This window comes from Vicia villosa, linkage group LG2 (assembly GCF_029867415.1).
Source record: "Vicia villosa cultivar HV-30 ecotype Madison, WI linkage group LG2, Vvil1.0, whole genome shotgun sequence".
Classification (NCBI taxonomy): domain Eukaryota; kingdom Viridiplantae; phylum Streptophyta; class Magnoliopsida; order Fabales; family Fabaceae; genus Vicia; species Vicia villosa.
The window spans coordinates 70981886-71007398 of record NC_081181.1 but is presented as its reverse complement, the minus strand read 5'-3'; the positions used below and the strand labels follow the sequence as shown (position 1 = coordinate 71007398).

Below are 25513 nucleotides of genomic sequence, written 5' to 3'. Positions count from 1 at the left end.
CAATGTCTTCATCATCCTCCATCTTGAAGGCTTCATACTTCTGGATTAAGGCTAGAGCTTTAGTCTCCTTGACTTGAGCATTTCCTTCATGAGTCATTTTCAAGGACTCATATATGTCATAGGCCGTTTCCCTGTTAGATATCTTCTCATACTCAGCATGAGAGATAGCATTCAGCAAAACAGTTCTGCATTTATGATGATTCCTGAAAAGCTTCTTCTGATCATCATTCATTTCTTGCCTTGTCAGCTTTACGCCACTGGCATTTACTGGATGTTTGTAACCATCCATCAGAAGATCCCATAGATCACCATCTAGACCAAGAAAGTAACTTTCCAGTTTATCTTTCCAGTATTCAAAGTTTTCACCATCAAATACCGGCGGTCTAGTATAACCATTGTTACCGTTGTATTGCTCAGCAGAGCCAGATGTAGATGCAGGTGTAGGTGTAGACTTTTCACTTTCATCAACCATCTTTTACTGAAGCTTTTTTCTCTTCCTGAATCTTTTCTAAACACGGTTAAGTGCTTGCACCTTAGAACCGGCGCTCTGATGCCAATTGAAGGATAGAAAAACACTTAGAAAGGGGGGGTTTGAATAAGTGTAGTTTTAAAAACTTGACAGATAAAAATAAATTGCACAGTTATTTTTATCCTGGTTCGTTGTTAACTAAACTACTCCAGTCCACCCCCGCAGAGATGATTTACCTCAACTGAGGATTTAATCCACTAATCGCACGGATTACAATGGTTCTCCACTTAGTCAGCAACTAAGTCTTCCAGAGTCTACTGATCACACACTGATCACTCCAGGAACAACTGCTTAGATACCCTCTAAGACTTTTCTAGAGTATACTGATCCACACGATCACTCTAGTTACAACCTGCTTAGATCACTTCTAAGACTTCCTAGAGTATTCTGATCCACACGATCACTCTAGTTCCTTACAACTTAATGTAATCAATCTAAGAGTATTACAAATGCTTCTTGAAAGCTATAATCACAACTGTGATATTTCTCTTAATCGTTTAAGCTTAATCTCACTAATATATTACAAAAGCAATGTAGTGAGCTTTGATGAAGATGAAGATTCTGAGTTTAGATTTGAACAGCGTTTCAGCAAGTTTGATATGAGTTGTTTTGGTGCAGAATCGTTAACCTTGCTTCTCATCAGAACTTCATATTTATAGGCGTTGGAGAAGATGACCGTTGAATGCATTTAATGCTTTGCGTGTTCCGTACAGCATCGCATTTAATGTTATACGCTTTTGTCAACTACCTCGAGCCTTGTTCACGCTGTGTCTACTGACGTAGCCTTTAGTAGCTTTTAACGTTCCTTTTGTCAGTCAGCGTAGCCTGCCACTTGTACTTCCTTCTGATCTGATGTTTGTGAATACAACGTTTGAATATCATCAGAGTCAAACAGCTTGGTGCATAGCATCTTCTGATCTTCTGACCTTGAAGTGCTTCTGAGCGTGATACCATCAGAACTTCAGTGCTTCTGTTCTCTTGTTCTTCTGATGCTTCCATAGACCCATGTTCTGATTCTGCTTCGACCATCTTCTGATGTCTTGCCAGACCATGTTCTGATGTTGCATGCTGAACCCTTTGAGACAAAGCTTCTGAGCGCTGAATTATGCGTACTCTTTATATATTTCCTGAAAAGGAAATTGCATTGGATTAGAGTACCATATAATCTTAAGCAAAATTCATATTATTGTTATCATCAAAACTAAGATAATTGATCAGAACAAATCTTGTTCTAACAAAAGTTGCAGCCAGATGAAAGTAAAAGAAGGAAATGTAAATTATTTGTCTCAATATAAAGCACCGGGAATTGGAAAAACAATAATGTGAATTCTAAAGGAATTATTCTATTAGCAAATTGATAATTCACTTAGGTATACAAATGCTAGATAATTCCATGCAAAGATCTGCAAAAGAACTGAAATTGAACCAGATTAGTTTCTTTTTTAGGGTAAAAGTAGAAATTCATTACAAAGAGAAATCGATATAGAGAAGCAAATTGAACATAAGATATGATAACACATGAAAAGAGTTATCTAGTTAAATATAAAGGCACCAAAAGGCTGCAGTATATAAATAATAAAAATAGATGTGAGGGTATTACTGCCACTACGACTCATTTTGTTGATTTTCCTGTTGGTTATATAGATTCATGGTTTTAGATTTTAGTGCTTGCGGTTATGTAGTTTCAACATCAGTTCAACATACATCACTTCCAACATACAAAGCTTGATTGAACAACATTATTTTAGTTTGAGTTTCAACATCAGTTTCAACATACATCAGTTTCAGTTTCAGTTTAAACATACCGATACCAGTTTAACTTCCATTCCACTTTGACCTCGAACTATTCCATTTTGACCTTGTTAAAATCCTTGTTAAGAACAGGTAACATACATTAGAGTTAGAGAACTAAGAGAGTCATAGAAACAACAACAATAAATGAAAAATGCAAACCCTAATCACCTGTAGAGTGAGATAATTGGTTCAAAAGAAACAGGCAGTCTTTCAGTCATGCACAAAATAAGAAACCTCCAAGCAGAGCTATCTAAATTCACAATCATTATCTCAATTAGTAAAACAAGTATTGAAGATACGTTAATTGTTCATACATGCAGAGAAATAGATTGATTGAGGGAAGGAAATCTGTAGATATCTAAATCTGAAGTAAATCAATACACTACAGGTAAAGGGTCACTGAAAGCATTCAACTAGAAGACCAAAAATGTATAAATCTAGCCAAGACGCAACTCTCGATGAATCTGTTTCCAACACATATATAGAAATCAGTTAATGAGACACAAAAATTGGTATAAGTACTAAAAGTAAAGCTTATAATATCTCATCATCTTCATACAAGACAACTACGGTGTGCAGTGCATTGGATTCCATAGATAAAATATAATGTAACCAAACTTGTTTTCCATGTCTTGTTCTACTTACAACAGTGCTACACGGAGGATTTTCTCGGAACATGTTCTTGAAAGCAATAACAATGCACCTTTCAGTCCTGAAAATATCATAAATTTAGATCAGACAATAACACAAACAGATGGGGTGCAAAAAAGAACGGTGGCAAAGGATTCTCTGGACATATGGTTATTATGATTCCTTACGAAGCTAGAAGAAAACCTAGAGATGGTACTGGTGTTAGTGTAACATAAGAACCTCCTTCACCAAAGATTTGAAACCAAAGGATGCAGATGTGAAGAAATCGAAATCGAAGTTTCAGAGAATGTTTTCACAGATATTGAAACTGAATTTTGTGGAAAGGAAATTTGATGAGACTGGATCTGTTGGTGGAGGGAGAAAAGCGCCGCCGATGGGTGATATGAAGAGGTTTGCGAGTAGGCGTGAAGCTTTTTCGAGTTTCAATTGGAAAGTTGTGGTCGAGCCGGAGGAAATTGATTGGAGGGATTGTTTTACTGATGGAGAAGATGATGAGATCTTGATTCTGTTTTACTGATTGAGGAACATGAAAAGAAAAATTAGGTTACGCATCTCACCTTATTGTATTTAGGTTTTCAATTTTTTTTCCTTTTCTTAATCTAAAAAAATTAGAAAAGAAAATAAATAATGGGAGGGAAACTTTAAAAAAAAAATAAAAGAGGGAAGTTTTAGCGGGATATATTTTTTTGGATTTGGACCACAATTTGAAGTGAAAATTATAATCCTGCGGTTTTTATTTGCGGCTTAAAATATCTACAGTTTGTTAACTGTGGCAAATGAAGAAAAAATCACAGTTTCACACTCCGAATTTAATGTTTCAAAACATATGTCTACGATTTGAAAACCCTGGCCAAAACTTGTATGTGGCCATAGTTTTTTAGTTGTGGAAAAATTTAGCGTGGTCGTAGGGCAAAAATGTTGTAGTGCCAATTTGTCATGTAAATTCAAACAGTTTAGATGATATCATAATATTATTGAAAAAGAGAAAAAAATTGACTGGAAGATACTTGTATAAGTTTTTAAAAACTACTATTGTTAAGAAAAACTATTAAACATATATTTTATAAAAATTAATTTTACAAAATAGAAGAAAAAAGTTTTTTTTTTAGGGTTGATAGAGTTGTAATAATAAAAGGGTTTATAAATTTTAATAAATTAGACAAATAAATATAAAAAATTACTCTTGCGTTCACATGGTACTGGTGTATTACACGTGCGTTCGCACGGGTACTGATGTGGTACGCACGCTTTTATTTTTAAAATGTAATAGAAATGAAATGTAAGAAAGAGAAAATTGTTTAACCAAAAAGTGCATTATTTTTAAAAAATAATAATAAATCGGTGTTCATAATGTATCAATTCAATGGGCCTGCTCGGCCTAGACCAAAACAGTTTTCTCTATTTCTTTCTTAAATGTTATCGTTCCTACAAATATATTTCTAATGCTTGGACATATCAAAGAAATAATAATTAAGTCATTAAGGAACTTTTTCTTTTTTAGTCTTAATCAGTGTATGCAGAAACGAGAGTCGAGACGTAAAAACGTTCGATTTTACGTTCCATTCACATGCATCCGTGCTGCGAGTCTGTTGGAAACGGAAGAGTGAAACTCGATAAAAACGTACGATTCATTCCAGCAAAAACGTTGGAAAATTTGAAATCCAGCTGCCCCAATTTTCTGGGTTTTAAAAAAAAAAAACCCTAATTTTTAGCTTGATATGAATCCGGGTCGGGTTGTATTAAAAATTAATAAAAACAGCATTTGCAAACGTGTTGGACAGGAGGATAACTGCTTGCAATTCTCAAAAAGTAACCGTTTGCCTCCATTAATACTATTGATGTTAATATCAATATATAATCAATATAATAGTTATCTCATACCTAAAATGAAAACTATTTGCAATAATTAGTGACCTAAACCTAGCCTATAATAATTATTATTATTTTCCATCCTTATCTACTTCCTTTACACGCCTCTGATTATTATTAAATCTAGCCTATAACAAAAACTTAGCCTCAACAATATATATATATATATATATATATATATATATATATATATATATATATATATATATATATATATAATTTCCTATTCTCCTCTTCTTCTACTTTATTTTCGTTCCTCTTTATTTCAACTCATATTCTCCTCTTCTTCTACTTTATTTTATCGTTCCTCTTCTTCAACTCTAAACAATATATGCACCTTCATATTCTTCCTATTCATCTACTTCTCTGTTTTATCATTCTTCCTATTTTTCATTTTTTTCTCAAATGGCTTCTGGAAGTGCACCAATACCTCTTCCAAATAACATAAATGTTCCAAAAAACGCCCCTGGAAATAAGTCTGATCCTGCATGGAAACATGCTTTACCAGTTCCAAACTCAAAAAAATGGAAATGTAAGTTTTGTAGGGAAGATTTTAGTGGAGGAGTTTATCGAATCAAGCACCATTTAGCTGGAACTAGTAAGGATGTCAAACCATGTAGAGCTGTTCCAGATGAAGTTAAGAAGGAAATAGTGACTGTTGTTGTGGAATTGCAGACTAAGTTGATTCAGAAATCAAATCTGTATGATATTGAAGAGCCTACTATTGTCGGAAAGAGAAAAAGTCAGGAAGAGATTCTTAACACCTCAAATATGTTTAAGAAACGTGGAGTGGGAGTGACTTCTCAAGCCACTATAAACAACATATGGAAAAAGGAAATGAGAGAGGATGCATGTAAGGCCATTGCTTTATGTATTTACAATAATGCTATTCCATTTAATATCAGTAATAATGAAGAATGGAAGACAATGTTTGAACTTGTTGCTAAACATGGTCCAGGTTTTAAACCACCATCCAATTATGAGGTTAGAGGGAAATATTTGAATTTTCACATGAATAGGATTAATGATGAATTAGATGAACACAGGGCTGTTTGGAAGAAGTTAGGTTGCACTATAATGACGGATGGGTGGACTGATAGGAGGAGAAGGACTATACTAAATTTTTTGGTGAATAGTCCTAAAGGAACTGTTTTCTTGAAATCTATTGATGCATCAGATAAAAGCAAGACTGCAGACAAGGTGTTTAAAATGATTGATGATGTTGTTGCGAAAGTTAGGGAAGATAATGTGGTCCAGGTTGTAACGGACAATGCAGCGAATTACAAAGCAGCCGGAGATTTATTGATGCAAAAGAGGAAGCAATTGTATTGGACACCTTGTGCCGCACATTGTACCGACTTAATGTTAGAGGATTTTGAGAAAAAGATCACACTGCACAAAGAGACAATTGCATGCGGTAAGAAAATCACAACCTTCATTTATGCAAGAACGAGCCTAATTTCATTATTGCATAAATTTACTATAGAAGGTGATTTGATTCGACCCGGCTTAACTCGCTTTGCCACTTCATACTTAACCTTGGGATGTTTGTATGAAAATATGGCATCACTAAAAAATATGTTTACATCAAACGAGTGGAAGTCTAGTAAACTTGCAAAGAGTAATGATGGGATCTTTGTGGAAGGTTTGGTTACTGATAAGAAATTTTGGAAAGATGTTGTGTATTGCATAAGGGGTGCTTTTCCCTTAATTAGGGTACTTTGCATGGTGGATTCAGATGAGAAACCAGCCATGGGTTTCATTTATGAAGAAATGAACCGAGCAAAAGAGAAGATTCGATCAGACTTCAAAGGTGTTGGTAGCAGGTAACTTATCTTATAATTTCTTTTGGTTTAAAACTTACACACTTAGTTTCAAATCTAATTCATTTCCCTCTTAATTAGTTACAAACCGATATGGAAAATTATTGATGAAAGATAGGATAAGCAATTACATCGGATGATGTGGAAGTTTTCTTAATACTATCTTGCATTATGCTCTGGAATACGTCATTGATAATGAAGTTGCGGATGGAATGTATGAGTGTTTGAATCGGATGGTGCCGGACTTGGAAAAGCATTCTAAGATTGATTACCAACTTGAAAGCTTCAAAGAAAAAGATGGAAAATTTGGTTGTGATTTAGCTATTCTAGCACTTAAAACCAAAACACCAACACAATGGTGGGGGTCTTATGGAAGTGCATATCCCGAATTGCAATGGTTTGCAATGCGAGTGTTGAGTTTAACTTGTAGTTCATCTGGATGCGAAAGGAATTGGAGTGTTTTTGAAAGGGTGAGTAATATTTTAAATTGAGTATTCAACTTTTAATAATCTTGAGTATAAGTTTTAGATTTTAATTTTTTAAAATTTATTTAGGTCCACACTAAAAAGAGGATTCGTTTAAAGCAAAAAACTATGAACGACGTAGTTTATGTGATGACTAATTCAAAGTTGGGAAAAAAGAAGGAAGCTAGGAAATCTTCGTATAACTTTTATGAAGATATTCCTTCTGAAGATGAATGGCAAGAGAATAGAGATGGTAATGGTCATATACATGAAGACATCATACTTAATGATGGAGAAGATGTTAGTAGTGTTGGTGTTGTTGGTGATGATTTGGATGTTCCTCCTAGTCCAATTAATGATGATCCAATTGATGAAGAATTAGAAGCGAATGAAGATGAAGAACTAGAAGAAAATGAAGATGAAAATGAGGATGAAGACGACTATCCATATATGAGATTTGATGACATTTGAATGTTTCAAGTAGTTGTTTTAAGCTTGTTTACTTTTCTTTTTGTTTAAGGATTGATTTTATTTTGAACTAAGTTTTTTTGTTATTATTTTAGTTATGAATTTATGAATATAGATGGTGAACTTATGAATTTTTTATTATGATTTAGAACTTATTTTCTTTATATATGATTATTTTTGACATATGTATAAAACTATGCACATATAAATATACTTTTTACCAGTAGTAAAAACCTACGTTCTGTGCTACGTTTCTCGAGTTACGGTTTTTTAATCCTATACCGTTTCCGTGTAAACTCTAGAGTTTTTAAACACTGGCGATAGCACTTCCATTACCGAAAACTTCCTATATGAAGCTTGTATCCACCTCAGTACAACAATCATATTTGACAAATGCACCACACGCACTGTCCCGACGAAAAAATGAACAAACATAACCAAAACCTCAAATCCTAGAAAAGCGCCTCAAGCAACACGTCAAATTTAAACCCTGCACCAATAACAAAAAAGAAAAATGCACTTAGCCAAACAAACAACACAGTGAAAAGAAATAGAAGGTATAAAATAGAAACACTGTAAAAACAAACAACACAAAAATAAGAAATGGAAGGTATAAATTACTAACATAACAACCTACAGAACTACACAACACTAACAGATACAATTCACTCTTGAAAGCATATATGGTAATAAAGAAAATAAGCACATTTAAACTTCCTATAATGCTGAGGGCATTTGAGAAAATCATGTCATAGACACCACCCTAACCACAAATCATCAGCTTCTTTAAATAGTCAAAACTACTGGTTAATCATGTCATAGTCCCAAGATAATCATGATTATTCCCACGGATGTTTCAGTACCATGAGTATGTCAGTAACAAATAAATAATGAAAAATTCAAACCAAGCACACGATAATAGATTTACAACAATGTATTTGACACGAGGTATTTTAAACATAAGCTGCTGCAGCACAAATTTTGACCATACATCATCAAGAACAAATAGGATTTGATACTGCCTCCCATCACATTCAAAAATGCATTTCAAAGAGTAATTTTACAACATAAACAATTGAGTGCTTTAATTTTTTGCAGGTGGAGAGACATGGATTGAATGGTGTGCTGCCAACACAACATGGTTCAAATCCAATGGTATGCTGCTTTAATAAAATCACTACCTCGATAAAACTGATGGCTTCATTAAACACTGTAAGCCAGCGTCACTTAGTTGCTTGTCAACTTAGCTACATACATATAAAAACGAATTTAAAAACATAAACCCATCTGTCATGGCAAAGCCTTTGATTTGAAAAAAATACTCTTTGCCAATCCAACTCGATATGCCAACGTCACTTAGTTTCTTGTCAATGCCAAAACCAAATTTCATCCCCTTAAGTCACCTATAGCTACATAGATATAAAAACGAATTACAAAGCACATGGGTTACTTACATAAAAGATCACAATGTAACGTATAAACAGAGATTACTGATTAAATGAAAGAAAGATACATGGTGCACTTTGCCCTTTAAAGTACACCCCTCATTATGAAGGAGTCAAATCGGTTAAAATGAAACTTAATGTTTTCTTACCGGTTCAGTGTAATTTCAATTTGTGAAGTGTTAGACCTTTTTTATTTGTCCGCAAAAGACTTCAAACTTGCAACAGAGAGCGGTTGAGAATCATGTATCTACAAACAATTCCCAAGAACAAAATAACAGTGCCAAATAAAATATATTACAACTATGAATTCGAAATGTATAAAATGAAACTCATAGTTCAGCGTTTTGATTTTGTCGAATGTGTTTCAGATCCGACCACCATCACCTCCATCATTATCTGGTCATTTAACAGAAAAAAGATGTTAGAAACAGAACAGTAACAATGTGGATAAGAAGAGGAAGAACATGGTCGGTGTATGGAACTCTATAATCTGGACATCGTTGTTCAGCGGTTTGATATTGTCGTATGCGTCTCAAATCCGACCACCATCATACAACGATTGCGTTTCCATACAAACATACTTTTATATAGAAAATCGATACAAACATAATATGTATAAACACCATCTTTGAAATCAAATAAAACCAAACCTTTTTGTAGCCCGCTACTCTCTTCCCAATTGCTGGATCGAAGCATGATGTCTAAAACAAATTTCAAAACAAACATATCAGTAAGCTGATTATCACAAAATCATCACATCATCCACAAAAACCCTAATCACAATTTGAAAACCATATTCACAAATTGAAAACCCTCATTCAAGAGACATCATAATACAATGACAAGAGGAATATTGTGGATAAGAAGCGGAAGAACATGGTCGGTCTATGGAACCCTAAAATTTTGACATGGTTGTTCAGCGGTTTCATTCTGTCCATTGCGTTTCAGATCCGACCACAAACATACAACAAAAACACACATCACCTTCATCATTATCCGGTCATTCAACATAAAAAATATGTTAGAATCAGAACATGAAGAACATGGATAAGGAGGTGAAGAACATGAAAATGGACATCATTGTTCAGCGGTTTGATTTTGTCGATTGAGTTTCAGATCCGACCACCATCTGTCACTCGGTTTTTTGAGGCGAACTGACTCCTTGCTCTCTTTTTTTTATTTTTTTTTTATTATTGCAAGAGTCGCCACCGACTTTTATTTTATCCAAATAGGAAAGGCATAAAAGAACAGGAAAGACCTTTTGACAGATTTTGGGTTCGGGGGTTGGTTATACAAAGGGAAGGTTTTAAGCACCCTTTGTATCCATGGTTATCCATGGGCTCTTAATTGCTTAGCTCACTTTTGATTTAAAAATAGAAGAAGTGAAGATGACGGAAACATAAATAATGCGTCCAAATGGACAAAGAAAAAATAGCGGAAGCATAAATAATATGTCCAAATGGACAAAGAGAAAATAGCGGAAACATAAATAATATGTCCAAATGGACAAAGAAAAATAGCGGAAACATAAATAATATGTCCAAATGGACAAAGAAAAAATAGCGGAAACATAAATAATATGTCCAAATGGACAAAGAAAAAATAGCAGAAATATAAATAATATGTCCAAATGGATAAAGAAAAAAAAGCAGAAATATAAATAATATGTCCAAATGGACAAAGAAAAAATAGCAGAAATATAAATAATATGTCCAAATGGACAAAGAAAAAATAACAGAAATATAAATAATATGTCCAAGTGGACAAAGAAAAAATAACAGAAACATAAATAATATGTCCAAATGGACAAAGAAAAAATAACAGAAATATAAATAATATGTCCAAATGGACAAAGAAAAAATAACAGAAATATAAATAATATGTCCAAGTGGACAAAGAAAAAAAATAACAGAAACATAAATAATATGTCCAAATGGACAAAGAAAAAATAACAGAAATATAAATAATATGTCCAAATGGACAAAGAAAAAATAACAGAAACATAAATAATATGTCCAAATGGACAAAGAAAAAATAACAGAAACATAAATAATATGTCCAAATGGACAAAGAAAAAATAACAGAAATATAAATAATATGTCCAAATGGACAAAGAAAAAAATAACAGAAACATAAATAATATGTCCAAGTGGACAAAGAAAAGATAACAGAAACATAAATAATATGTCCAAATGGACAAAGAAAAAATAACAGAAATATAAATAATATGTCCAAGTGGACAAAGAAAAAATAACAGAAACATAAATAATATGTCCAAATGGACAAAGAAAAAATAACAGAAATATAAATAATATGTCCAAATGGACAAAGAAAAAAATAACAGAAATATAAATAATATGTCCGAGTGGACAAAGAAAAAATAACAGAAATATAAATAATATGTCCAAGTGGACAAAGAAAAAATAACAGAAATATAAATAATATGTCCAAATGGACAAAGAATAAATAACAGAAACATAAATAATAAATAATAAAATAAAGCATAAAGCAAGAAATATAAAGAACAATATAATGAAATGCGGAAATTAAAGTCAATTGTTAGTATGTTAGCACGTGAATCATCTTGAAGCTAGTCAAGTATATTCACGATGTTAGTGAAGATCGATGGTGAGTGAATGATGATCTCGGATTTAAAGTTAATGAAAATTTATCAGAAGCTTGATAGAATCATAGCGACTACACGATAAATTTCCAAAAGTCTTAAATCAACTGCATACAATCTCTGCCATATTTGATCTTTTATTCCAATTCGGGACAAAGAAAAAGATAAAAAATAATATCAATAATATACAAAAATAAATATAAAACAACTTAAACTTAATATTTTTTTTGTGATTTTTTGGAATTGATTTTAAGTTAATTAACAAACTAATTAAACAAATAATTATACAAATAATTAAACTTAACAAGAAAAATATTCTTTTTATGTCAAAAATTAGATTATAAAAATATAAACCTAAATCTAAAGGAAAAATATTTTTTGGTTTTTTAGGTATTTTTAATTAATTATGCAAAGAAAATAAATTGATTAAAAGATATTGAAGAAAATTAAATAAAAGGATCTTGTATGGTGAGTTTATGATGGATCATGGTGAGCTTGATCAATGGCAAAGAAGTATTTCAATATTTAACATCATCAAGTAAAAAGGAAACAAGGATGAATACTTAGATAAATCAAAATATATTTGGAAAATAAAAGAAACTATTGAATTAAAATGAAATATAAATGATGCATATTTTATAGAGTTTCAAAGTGAGGAAACTTACCTTCAAATGATGCTTGGTTTGAGTGGAGGTTTCTTAGTTTTGTAATTCCAAATTCTTACTCCCTTTGAAACTTGAAACTTGGAAGAGAGAAAAGAAAAGAGAAAACAAAGACTTGACAATGTTTTTTTTTTGGTGTCCTCCTCCTCTTTCATTATGAACATATGGTTGCCTATTTATAGGAAAAACTTGTATGCAATGATATAAGGATAATAACACAAATAAAAATTAAAATATAACATTTAAAGATAATATCAAAATAAAAATAGTAAAATCAAGTTATAAGATAATATCAAAATAAAACTTAAATACTAATTTTGGTTTAAGACAATAACAAAAATGAAATTAAAAATATAAAATATTATAAAAAAAGAAAAACGAAATAATAATAATAACATAACTAATAAAATAAATTTAAACAAAAATATGGTTAATTAAAATAATATTAACTAAAATAAAAATTGAGAATGAAGATTTGTAGAAAAATATAAGATAAGATGGTTAGATAAACTATTAAAATGATGGTGGAAAAAACTATGGTTAGTTAGAATATTCTATTACAACAAAAAAAAAATGATGATAGTATTTGGGATAATTATTGATAAATATGTGATGATGAACTTTGAAGATAAAATGGAATATTAGCATTTAATGCCTTAAGTTAAAAAGACTAACCATGGTTTAAAATCTCAAGTGTTTTATTATTCTTTCCAACTTATGATCATTGCATATCTTGAATGGAATCTTGGCCTTTAGAGATGAATTGGATCATTGCTTGTATCATATGAGCATCTTGGATAATATCTTTGAATTATCTCACTTTAATTAAATTTTAAATGAATAAAATTTAATTAAAATGAAATAAAAATGTCATGAATCATGGATATATTGTGAATATCTTTAAACATATGAGAATCAAGATTAAATCACAAAAGAATTGGCCTTTTTGAAAAAAAATCAAATTTTGGTCATTACTTGTTTCATGCAATTTTCCAAAAAAGGTCAACTTCATCAAGGCATATCTCCCTCAATTTTGATCCTATGAAAGTGTTCTTTTACTTTTTAGAAAGCCCAAGATGTCCTCTACAAGACACTTTGGAAGCGTTTTTGCATTTGGAGAAGTTATTTCGATGATATGGGCTTTGACAAAAAACTGCTTTTTGTTGACTTTGAAAATGACCTGTAATGTTTTGGCTTATATCTCTTAGGCGGAAGCATTTCTTGACCTTGTTTCCAACATCAAAGTTGTAGAGAATTGAATTTCCTTGAGAATGAGCTTTGGTTGGAATTTTTCTGATAAATTATGAGAGAGTTATGGTCGGTCAAAGTTCAGTTGACTTTTAGGTAAAAAACTCTAATTTTGCAATTTTGAGTTTTGTTGATTTCTGAACTTTTCTTGATGAATTATGATCAACCATTGATCACATGATGAATCTTTTGACAAAATATGGATGTTGACAAAAAATTGCATTTTTGACTGTGTGTTGACTTTTTGGTCAAACTGGTCGTCTGTTGACTGTTCGAGCTATTGACTGTGCGTCCGGGTATTAACGTAACAGTTAAAGTGAAAACTTAACAGTTAAAGTTAATTTTTTTCATTTTGTTTTTTTTGTTGTGTTAATGGTGAAAAATTTATTTACCTGAGCTGTTAGAAAAACACAAACATAATAAATAAATAAAATATACTGTACGCATACGAAATTACCGATAATAACCTTGAAAAAATATTTAATGCACAGAAAAAATAAATATTTAACACACATAATATTATCTTGATAATTAAACTACCGTACAACAGATAGTACAACATTTAATACTAACAGTACAAATATTACATAATATAATGAACAGTACGACAAACAAACGGTACATTAATTGAGAATAAAAGATACGACAAACTTTAAAAATGACGATTAATAATCCATGCTATGAACAACAGAAAATAGATGATCGGAAGTGTAACCATTGCAGGTCCGCATTTTTCAGGACTATGCAGACAGAAGAAGGACATGATCACCGTAAAAATAGTGATGACTATAAGAAAAAGTGTATCCATCCACTTTGCCATTTTTGCCGGGGAAGAAGAGGAAATAATTATGAGATAGAAGTTTGAGAAATTTGGGAGATGAGTGAAATTTGATGTGAGAATTTATGGAAAAAATGAGGAGTATTTATAGAGTGAAAAGAGAGAGATAGAGACGTTGGAAATGGAGTGTTACCGTTTGAATACTAGTAGGATTTGAAAAAAAAGTATGGTAGGTTTTTGAAAAGAAAAGGGGTATAGAATAAAGCTAGGATTTGATTTGAAAGAAAAAGAAAGGAAGATATTTGAAAAGAAAGAAAGAGATTTTGAAAAAATAATATAGTATAAAAATAAAAATTAGTGGGAAATAAAACCAATAATAATTTAATTGTTACCAGTATAATCTGAAACCCGGACTCCGCGCCTGCAAATTTTAATTCTGTACCAACTGCGTCAGCATTATTTATCTGAAAATAAATCTCAAATAAACAGTGTATGAAGTGATAAACAGTATTTGGCGTTTATGTAAGAATAAATTTAACAGCGAACCAAAATACTGTATAAAAAAAATTCTAAAAATTGAGTATTTATAAAATCAGGATATTTATGAAATAAAAATCCAAGATTGTATAAAACTCCAAATTTTTAGACAAAAGTCTGTTGACTTCTCTTTTTAAAAAAAACGCAGGCAAATTTTGGGGTATAACAATAATGATCATAACACTTAGAAAATGATGGGATCTCAGAGGTCAAAAATTGGGGTGCAACAGATGCCCCTATTTAAGTTTCTTCTATCCGGAGATGTGAAGATTGGAAATCTTCGTTTCGACGTGATTGAAGAGACTTAAATATATATAAAAACACAATTTTTGAACCTGAGATGCAATGTAATGCTTATGATTATGAATGCATATGATTTCCACGAGATGGAAACAGGACACCACAAGGGAGAAGTAAACAGACTCCGTTGGGGAAAAGGTATGCGTCATCCAGGAATAGAATCGGACTTCACAAAAGAAAGAAACAGTCAACAGAAGCTTTCAAGAGTAAAACGTGAAAGGAACTTTGGACAGGAAATCAACAGAGACGTTCAGAAAGAAAAATCTCTGGAACCCACATCAGAAATAATTCAAGAGTAAAACATGAATGAATTTGGAAAGGAGTATAAATTGACAGAGGCATTCAAGAGTAAAACATGATTGAACATCATCACAGGAAATCAAGACTAAAACATGATTGAATAGTATCAAAAGCAATCAAGAGTAAACCATGATTGGATAACATCATAGGCAATCAAGACTAAAACATGATTGAATAGTATCAAAAGCAATCAAGAGTAAACCATGATTGGATAACATCATAGGCAATCAAGACTAAAACATGATTGGACATCATCAAAGACAATCAAGAGTAAAACATGATTGGACAATATCAAAGGTCATCAAGAGTAAAACATGATTGAACAACATCAAGGGTAAAACATGATTGAGACACCAACCGAGAGTAAAGCACGATCAAACAACATCAAGAGTAAAACATGATTGAATATAAATAAAGATCAATCAAGAGTAAAGCGTGATTGAATAATATTAAAGGTCAATGCCAAGTAAGTTGGACTTTGATCTCAAGGTAAGATGTTGATAACAACAAGACTTGGAAGAATATAAATGAGCATGAATTTGTTTCTATGCATGATGTTGAATTTTTTCTATGCATGATGAATGCTCAATGCAATGTAGTTATTTATGACAACTGGGATTGACTCTTTTGTGAGGCAAGATTGGAGCTTTGATTCCTCAACACGGGAACTCTGAAAAATCCTGCTTGGAAAGAAGATGCTTGAACAAACTTCTTGTCACACTGATAACTGTATTAAACAAATGATCCTTTGAGAAGGACTGATAAACTGTGCTTGGGGATTGCTGAAGAAGATTGTCCCTGATTGAATAATTGTTGCAAGTTAACTGATCCTGGCTTCAGTTGAACTATGTTGGGGATGAACTGGTCATGGATTCAACTCTTGAAATGAACGTTGGGAAGACTTGCCATAGTATACATCTTGAAGAGGATATTCTGATCAAAAAATCTTGATTAAACATATGAACAACAAGATCTTAAAGTAACGTGCCCCTGATAGGATCAATGACCAAGTTTCTCGACTGTTTGAACTTCCTTAAAGATGAGTGCTTACTTGCAAATAAAATTTTCATTCAAGAATGGTAATTTTAATGCAATGCTCAAAACATATTTTTGAAATTAAAGTCACTTTGTAAAGAAAATGGAATCACTGGTCAAAACATAAAGGTTAAGACAATTAACGTGAAAGATAAAGCAAAGATATGGTATCAACATAAATGATTGGTAAATCTCTTGGGAGTCAGCTTACGCAACCTTGTTGTAGTATGCTTTCAAAATAAACCTTGCTTCAATTAGGGCTTTTGAAGGTTGTAACGTGGTCAGGTTCATGGTTTAAAAAAACAAAAGGTATAAGGCTCAAAATTTTTGTAACCCACCCCATCTTCGTGATGATCTTCAATCCTAAACTCAGTTAATTCAAAATATGCATTCAGGTTCCAAGAGACTTCTGGAATTTTACCTGTTGTAATGATGAAAGTTCACAAGCCAAGAAAACTTGGAGATGCCAGTCACTTCTTCCTTTTGATAGTCACAACATTTTGTGGTTCAAGAATTTATTGACTTATCTCTCTTTTTCTTTTTGATATCCCTAACTTTTGCCTGAACTGTTTATTTTTGAACTCACAGTCAGCGGGATGCCTTAATTTTTGCCTAAGTCATTTTTTGATTTTGACTTAGCAGGCTTTTCTTTGATTTTCTTTTTTGATACTTTTTTTTTAAAGATAGTGACTATCCTGCTTAATGATTATAATGAACCATTATCAGCTTTTGATTGGCATCTCCAGCACTTCTTTGATGTATGCGGAGGAAAGCTCGTGATTGAAACACTTGTTGAAAGGCGTATTGAATGATTCTCTTAAAGAAGAATGCACAACCAAATTAACTGGGAACTACCCTGCCCCGGGTTAAAATGTGGGTTATTTTGTATAGAAAGAAACACCAACTTCTAGGCTCAAAGGGGTTGACGAGGGATTAACTTCCTTATTTCTCCAGTGTTTGGGAATTGAAACAATGCCTGTACATCGTCAGCAAAGTTTTATTTGAAAGCATACAGTTCAACAACCTGGGTATTTCGTTGTCATCATCCTCCCTCCAATCTTTGCATAAAACACAAGTTTGATAGAGAAAGCAAAATAGAATTTTTTTTTATTATTATTATTTTTTTTGTAAAAGAAGCATAAACATAGACATAGTAGATGAAAATGAATTCAAACATACGATGCTCATTTCATTAAAATCACCATTCATAAACAAACAAAGTCTAAAAGTAAACAGCACAATTAAGGAAATGCAAACAGTAAAGAAACAAGGCCTAGTGACTAATCAGCAACAGGGATGAGCTATCCCGTCTGAAACACTTGGCTTTAGGAAGATAATTGCCTTTGACTTGTCTTCAGCCACTCTGATTCGGCAAAGGATTAGTGACAACATTGGGACCAACATTCTTGAAAGATAGCATCTTTGATCTAACCAACTCTTGAACTCTGTCCTTCAAAGGGAAACATCTTTCTAAATCATGGCCCGCTGCCCCTTGATGGAAAGGACAATGAAGATCAGATCTGAAACCATCAGGGAGAGGGTTTCGAGGAGGAAGAATCAGCTTGACGGTAGACAGATAACTTTGAAGATGGAGACAGACAAGGATAAGTTTCTTGGGTAACCTGAATGTATGTATGCAAATGATGCAATTGTTGTTTATATTATTTGAGTTTCAAAGAACTTAAGATATTAATTTGCAAACATTCAAGCATTGGATTAAAGCATTGATCAAGTTATCATCAAAATCAATCATCCATTTTGGTGGATTAGAGTTTTCACCCCATCAACACCCAAGATCCATTGAGTTTGATGAAACTTACGATGTTTACAAAAAAAGATCTCTGAGTTCATTGGAAATCAAAGGAAAATATTTTTATGAATGTATGAATGCATGAATGCCACATATACAGAAATGGTAACACAAACATGGTGCACATAAGGTAGGTTCCAAAGTTTAACGTCACGAGCATGAGGTCAAAGAACCAAACATGGGATAGTACTAAGGGTTAATCACCTGCATAACATGTTCTACTGATACATCAGAGTCCACATTCTTCTTTCGGATATTACCGGCTTGCACAACTGAACTTGTGAGCTAGCAATATTCTCAAGAAAAACTCGTCTGAGTGTGGCTCTCCGCATTACAACTAATCCAAGTCTTCACCTGAATAGTTTCTGCGCCACAACCTAATAAGGCCAGGATGGGTTGGGGTTCTACGGCCAACTCAGCTTCTACAGTTCAATGAAAGCAATAATGTCTTCGCTACGAAACATGCTAAACATATATTACCAACAAGGAACCTCCACTGAGCGAAAGGATTCTCACGTACGCCTGTACATGACTATACCCTCCACCTAATTCTTATGTGTACTTAATCCGGGTTAGGATTTGTCCATAATGTATCTCAAGTGATGGAACCACACATATATCAAGAATAGCAGGAAATAACAAGTATGTACAAAATAACCAAGTATAAGCAGATATTAAAGTGATCAAAAACTCTAAGGTAACCCCTCTAAAAAAATTTTCAAGTCCCCAGCAGAGTCGCCAGTTCTGTCACTCGGTTTTTTGAGGCGAACTGACTCCTTGCTCTCTTTTTTTTTGATTTTTTTTATTATTGCAAGAGTCGCCACCGACTTTTATTTTATCCAAATAGGAAAGGCATAAAAGAACAGGAAAGACCTTTTGATAGATTTTGGGTTCGCGGGGTTGGTTATACAAAGGGAAGGTTTTAAGCACCCTTTGTATCCATGGTTATCCATGGGCTCTTAATTGCTTAGCTCACTTTTGATTTAAAAATAGAAGAAGTGAAGATGACGGAAACATAAATAATGCGTCCAAATGGACAAAGAAAAAATAGCGGAAGCATAAATAATATGTCCAAATGGACAAAGAGAAAATAGCGGAAACATAAATAATATGTCCAAATGGACAAAGAAAAATAGCGGAAACATAAATAATATTTCCAAATAGACAAAGAAAAAATAGCGGAAACATAAATAATATGTCCAAATGGACAAAGAAAAAATAGCAGAAATATAAATAATATGTCCAAATGGACAAAGAAAAAAAAGCAGAAATATAAATAATATGTCCAAATGGACAAAGAAAAAATAGCAGAAATATAAATAATATGTCCAAATGGACAAAGAAAAAATAACAGAAATATAAATAATATGTCCAAGTGGACAAAGAAAAAATAACAGAAACATAAATAATATGTCCAAATGGACAAAGAAAAAATAACAGAAATATAAATAATATGTCCAAATGGACAAAGAAAAAATAACAGAAATATAAATAATATGTCCAAGTGGACAAAGAAAAAAATAACAGAAAATAAATAATATGTCCAAATGGACAAAGAAAAAATAACAGAAACATAAATAATATGTCCAAATGGACAAAGAAAAAATAACAGAAACATAAATAATATGTCCAAATGGACAAAGAAAAAATAACAGAAACATAAATAATATGTCCAAATGGACAAAGAAAAAATAACAGAAATATAAATAATATGTCCAAATGGACAAAGAAAAAAAATAACAGAAACATAAATAATATGTCCAAATGGACAAAGAAAAAATAACAGAAATATAAATAATATGTCCAAGTGGACAAAGAAAAAATAACAGAAACATAAATAATATGTCCAAATGGATAAAGAAAAAATAACAGAAATATAAATAATATGTCCAAGTGGACAAAGAAAAAATAACAGAAACATAAATAATATGTCCAAATGGACAAAGAAAAAATAACAGAAATATAAATAATATGTCCAAATGGACAAAGAAAAAAATAACAGAAATATAAATAATATGTCCAAGTGGACAAAGAAAAAATAACAGAAATATAAATAATATGTCCAAGTGGACAAAGAAAAAATAACAGAAATATAAATAATATGTCCAAATGGACAAAGAATAAATAACAGAAACATAAATAATAACATAAAGCATAAAGCAAGAAATATAAAGAACAATATAATGAAATGCGGAAATTAAAGTCAATTGTTAGTATGTTAGCACGTGAATCATCTTGAAGCTAGTCAAGTATATTCACGATGTTAGTGAAGATCGATGGTGAGTGAATCATCTCGGATTTAAAGTTAATGAAAATTTATCAGAAGCTTGATAGAATCATAGCGACTACACGATAAATTTCCAAAAGTCTTAAATCAACTGCATACAATCTCTGCCATATTTGATCTTTTATTCCAATTCGGGACAAAGAAAAAGATAAGAAATAATATCAATAATATACAAAAATAAATATAAAACAAATTAAACTTAATATTTTTTTTGTGATTTTTTGGAATTGATTTTAAGTTAATTAACAAACTAATTAAACAAATAATTATACAAATAATTAAACTTAACAAGAAAAATATTCTTTTTATGTCAAAAATTAGATTATAAAAATATAAACCTAAATCTAAAGGAAAAATATTTTTTGGTTTTTTAGGTATTTTTAATTAATTATGCAAAGAAAATAAATTGATTAAAAGATATTGAAGAAAATTAAATAAAAGGATCTTGTATGGTGAGTTTATGATGGATCATGGTGAGCTTGATCAATGGCAAAGAAGTATTTCAATATTTAACATCATCAAGTAAAAAAGGAAACACGGATGAATACTTAGATAAATCAAAATATATTTGGAAAATAAAAGAAACTATTGAATTAAAATGAAATATAAATGATGCATATTTTATAGAGTTTCAAAGTGAGGAAACTTACCTTCAAATGATGCTTGGTTTGAGTGGAGGTTTCTTAGTTTTGTAATTCCAAATTCTTACTCCCTTTGAAACTTGAAACTTGGAAGAGAGAAAAGAAAAGAGAAAACAAAGACTTGACAATGTTTTTTTTTTGGTGTCCTCCTCCTCTTTCATTATGAACATATGGTTGCCTATTTATAGGAAAAACTTGTATGCAATGATATAAGGATAATAACACAAATAAAAATTAAAATATAACATTTAAAGATAATATCAAAATAAAAATAGTAAAATCAAGTTATAAGATAATATCAAAATAAAACTTAAATACTAATTTTGGTTTAAGACAATAACAAAAATGAAATTAAAAATATAAAATATTATAAAAAAAGAAAAACGAAATAATAATAATAACATAACTAATAAAATAAATTTAAACAAAAATATGGTTAATTAAAATAATATTAACTAAAATAAAAATTGAGAATGAAGATTTGTAGAAAAATATAAGATAAGATGGTTAGATAAACTATTAAAATGATGGTGGAAAAAAATATGGTTAGTTAGAATATTCTATTATAACAAAAAAAATGATGATAGTATTTTGGATAATTATTGATAAATATGTGATGATGAACTTTGAAGATAAAATGGAATATTAGCATTTAATGCCTTAAGTTAAAAAGACTAACCATGGTTTAAAATCTCAAGTGTTTTATTATTCTTTCCAACTTATGATCATTGCATATCTTGAATGGAATCTTGGTCTTTAGAGATGAATTGGATCATTGCTTGTATCATATGAGCATCTTGGATAATATCTTTGAATTATCTCACTTTAATAAAATTTTAAATGAATAAAATTTAATTAAATGAAATAAAAATGTCATGAATCATGGATATATTGTGAATATCTTTAAACATATGAGAATCAAGATTAAATCACAAAAGAATTGGCCTTTTTGAAAAAAAATCAAATTTTGGTCATTACTTGTTTCATGCAATTTTCCAAAAAAGGTCAACTTCATCAAGGCATATCTCCCTCAATTTTGATCCTATGAAAGTGTTCTTTTACTTTTTAGAAAGCCCAAGATGTCCTCTACAAGCCACTTTGGAAGCGCTTTTGCATTTGGAGAAGTTATTTCGATGATATGGGCTTTGACAAAAAAAACTGCTTTTTGTTGACTTTGAAAATGACCTGTAATGTTTTGGCTTATATCTCTTAGGCGGAAGCATTTCTTGACCTTGGTTCCAACATCAAAGTTGTAGAGAATTGAATTTCCTTGAGAATGAGCTTTGGTTGGAATTTTTCTGATAAATTATGAGAGAGTTATGGTCGGTCAAAGTTCAGTTGACTTTTAGGTAAAAAACTCTAATTTTGCAATTTTGAGTTTTGTTGATTTCTGAACTTTTCTTGATGAATTATGATCAACCATTGATCACATGATGAATCTTTTGACAAAATATGGATGTTGACAAAAAATTGCATTTTTGACTGTGTGTTGACTTTTTGGTCAAACTGGTCGTCTGTTGACTGTTCGAGCTATTGACTGTGCGTCCGGGTATTAACGTAACAGTTAAAGCGAAAACTTAACAGTTAAAGTTAATTTTTTTCTTTTTGTTTTTTTTGTTGTGTTAATGGTGAAAAATTTATTTACCTGAGCTGTTAGAAAAACACAAACATAATAAATAAATAAAATATACTGTACGCATACGAAATTACCGATAATAACCTTGAAAAAATATTTAATGCACAGAAAAAATAAATATTTAACACACATAATATTATCTTGATAATTAAACTACCGTACAACAGATAGTACAACATTTAATACTAACAGTACAAATATTACATAATATAATGAACAGTACGACAAACAAACGGTACATTAATTGAGAATAAAAGATACGACAAACTTTAAAAATGATGATTAATAATCCATGCTATGAACAACAGAAAATAGATGATCGGAAGTGTAACCATTGCAGATCCGCATTTTTCAGGACTATGCAGACAGAAGAAGGACATGATCACCGTAAAAATAGTGATGACTATAAGAAAAAGTGTATCCATCCACTTTGCCATTTTTGCCGGGGAAGAAGAGGAAATAATTATGAGATAGAAGTTTGAGAAATTTGGGAGATGAGTGAAATTTGATGTGAGAATTTATGGAAAAAATGAGGAGTATTTATAGAGTGAAAAGAGAGAGATAGAGACGTTGGAAATGGAGTGTTACCGTTTGAATACTAGTAGGATTTGAAAAAAAAGTATGGTAGGTTTTTGAAAAGAAAAGGGGTATAGAATAAAGCTAGGATTTGATTTGAAAGAAAAAGAAAGGAAGATATTTGAAAAGAAAGAAAGAGATTTTGAAAAAATAATATAGTATAAAAATAAAAATTAGTGGGAAATAAAACCAATAATAATTTAATTGTTACCAGTATAATCTGAAACCCGGACTCCGCGCCTGCAAATTTTAATTCTGTACCAACTGCGTCAGCATTATTTATCTGAAAATAAATCTCAAATAAACAGTGTATGAAGTGATAAACAGTATTTGGCGTTTATGTAAGAATAAATTTAACAGCGAACCAAAATACTGTATAAAAAAAATTCTAAAAATTGAGTATTTATAAAATCAGGATATTTATGAAATAAAAATCCAAGATTGTATAAAACTCCAAATTTTTAGACAAAAGTCTGTTGACTTCTCTTTTTAAAAAAAACGCAGGCAAATTTTGGGGTATAACAATAATGATCATAACACTTAGAAAATGATGGGATCTCAGAGGTCAAAAATTGGGGTGCAACACCATCATAAAACGAAATCGCACATCAACCCATCATTGTTGTTCAGCGGTTTGAAGAAGAAGGCGAACAGATTGTATAAGAAAGAGAGAGAGAAAAATGAAGGTTTGAAGAAGATGAACACACAGTATGAGAAAGAGAGAGAACCGAAGATTATGTAGTTAAAGGAAAAACATAATATATATATATATATATATAATGTGCTTGGTAAAAGGTAAGTGCGAATATAAAATATGCAGAAATAATTGAAAATTCTGGTATGACAGACTCGGATGTCAATCCCGATGTCAAGACATCTGATCTGTTATCAATGTAGCACAAGTAGAATAGAAGGATCCCCCATTATTTAATTACTCTTAGAAAAGAGTCAATGAGACCTGGGATCACACACGTTCAGCATACATAACCAGATTATAAATTTACATGGTTCTGTATAGGAACAGCTAACACTTCTGAACCTGATGTTATAAACAAAGTCATAACATCCATAACTGAACAAACAATGCAGAAGATAAACAACACACATAATTGTTCACCCAGTTCGGTTCTAACAAACCTACTCTGGGGGCAACCAAGCCAAGAAGGAAATCCACTATCAGTAGTCTTAATTTGAAGCTAAACTCCCCCGTTTACAACTTCGCACTTAAACCCTACCCAATGCAATCTCTACCTAGGTTCTCCCTAGATATGGAATATCTCCATTCCACTCCCAATCATAGAAATGATGTCTAGCAGTCAACAACTCAGCCACTGCATCGACAACCTAATTCCCAACACTCTAAACACAAACAAACACAACATTAACTTGAAGTTGCTTACAATCTTCCTCCAAGAACAAAACTTCACTCATTGCTTCACAGCTTCTGAGTGATTACACTAAACCTCTCACCTACAGGTTTTGAGGCACAAATCACTGACCATCCCACACACCGGGTGGTTCACTTACACGGCTAACCCTAGAGACTACATCTTCCTAGCTCTAGCTATCAGCCCTCTAAATTAGGTTACAAAGGTTTCTATTTATAACTTGATCCTAGTTGGACTTGGGCTTACAAATCGCAGCACTCCTTGCTATTACAAATATGCAGAAAATATTCTGCTACAAATAAGGTCTTTCAATCCTGAATTTCCTAAATTAGAAACTACTGAATCTTCAATCTTCTGACCTGATTCTTCCTGAATCTTCAATCTTCTGATCTGATTCTTCAATTATTCTTTTGACCTTTAAATATGCGCCACATAGGATTACATAATATTCACATAGAATATTTTGTATCTGTTAAGTACCAACTGAATCTTTCTTCCAGTTCTGCAGGCGCGATGTCATGAGTTGATGTCATGACATTCCATCTAACATCTTGCTTGTATATGTTTTGTTCTTTATAAACTTGCAAGATTCACATCAATATTATGTTTTACTGCTATTATGTTTTAGTCAAACATAGATGCCAATCAG

At 31.6% G+C, this 25513-nt stretch overlaps 1 protein-coding gene and 1 long non-coding RNA gene across 2 annotated transcripts; one reads left to right on the top strand and one right to left on the bottom strand.

The window, feature by feature from the left end:
• Positions 1-2259: 2259 nt before the first annotated feature.
• Positions 2260-3503, bottom strand: LOC131646269 (uncharacterized). The gene is made up of 4 exons (XR_009297385.1): positions 3119-3503; positions 2969-3035; positions 2492-2573; positions 2260-2399 (listed from the first exon to the last, which is right to left on the bottom strand). It is a non-coding gene; the product is annotated as an uncharacterized LOC131646269 (long non-coding RNA).
• A 1745-nt stretch (positions 3504-5248) lies between these two features.
• LOC131649323 (uncharacterized) lies at positions 5249-7601 on the top strand. The gene is made up of 3 exons (XM_058919090.1): positions 5249-6669; positions 6815-7136; positions 7221-7601. The coding sequence occupies exons 1-3, from the start codon at positions 5249-5251 to the stop codon at positions 7599-7601; spliced, it is 2124 nt and encodes a 707-aa protein (XP_058775073.1).
• The last annotated feature ends 17912 nt before the right edge of the window (positions 7602-25513 follow it).

What these genes read in the sequence shown, in the direction of transcription:
- LOC131649323 (XM_058919090.1), top strand. Translation starts at nt 5,249, where the DNA reads ATGGCTTCTGGAAGTGCACCAATACCTCTTCCAAATAACATAAATGTT. An exon ending in TTCAAAGGTGTTGGTAGCAG is followed by an intron (nt 6,670 to 6,814) that starts GTAACTTATCTT and finishes ATGATGTGGAAG; the next exon opens with TTTTCTTAATACTATCTTGC. An exon ending in ATTGGAGTGTTTTTGAAAGG is followed by an intron (nt 7,137 to 7,220) that starts GTGAGTAATATT and finishes AAATTTATTTAG; the next exon opens with GTCCACACTAAAAAGAGGAT.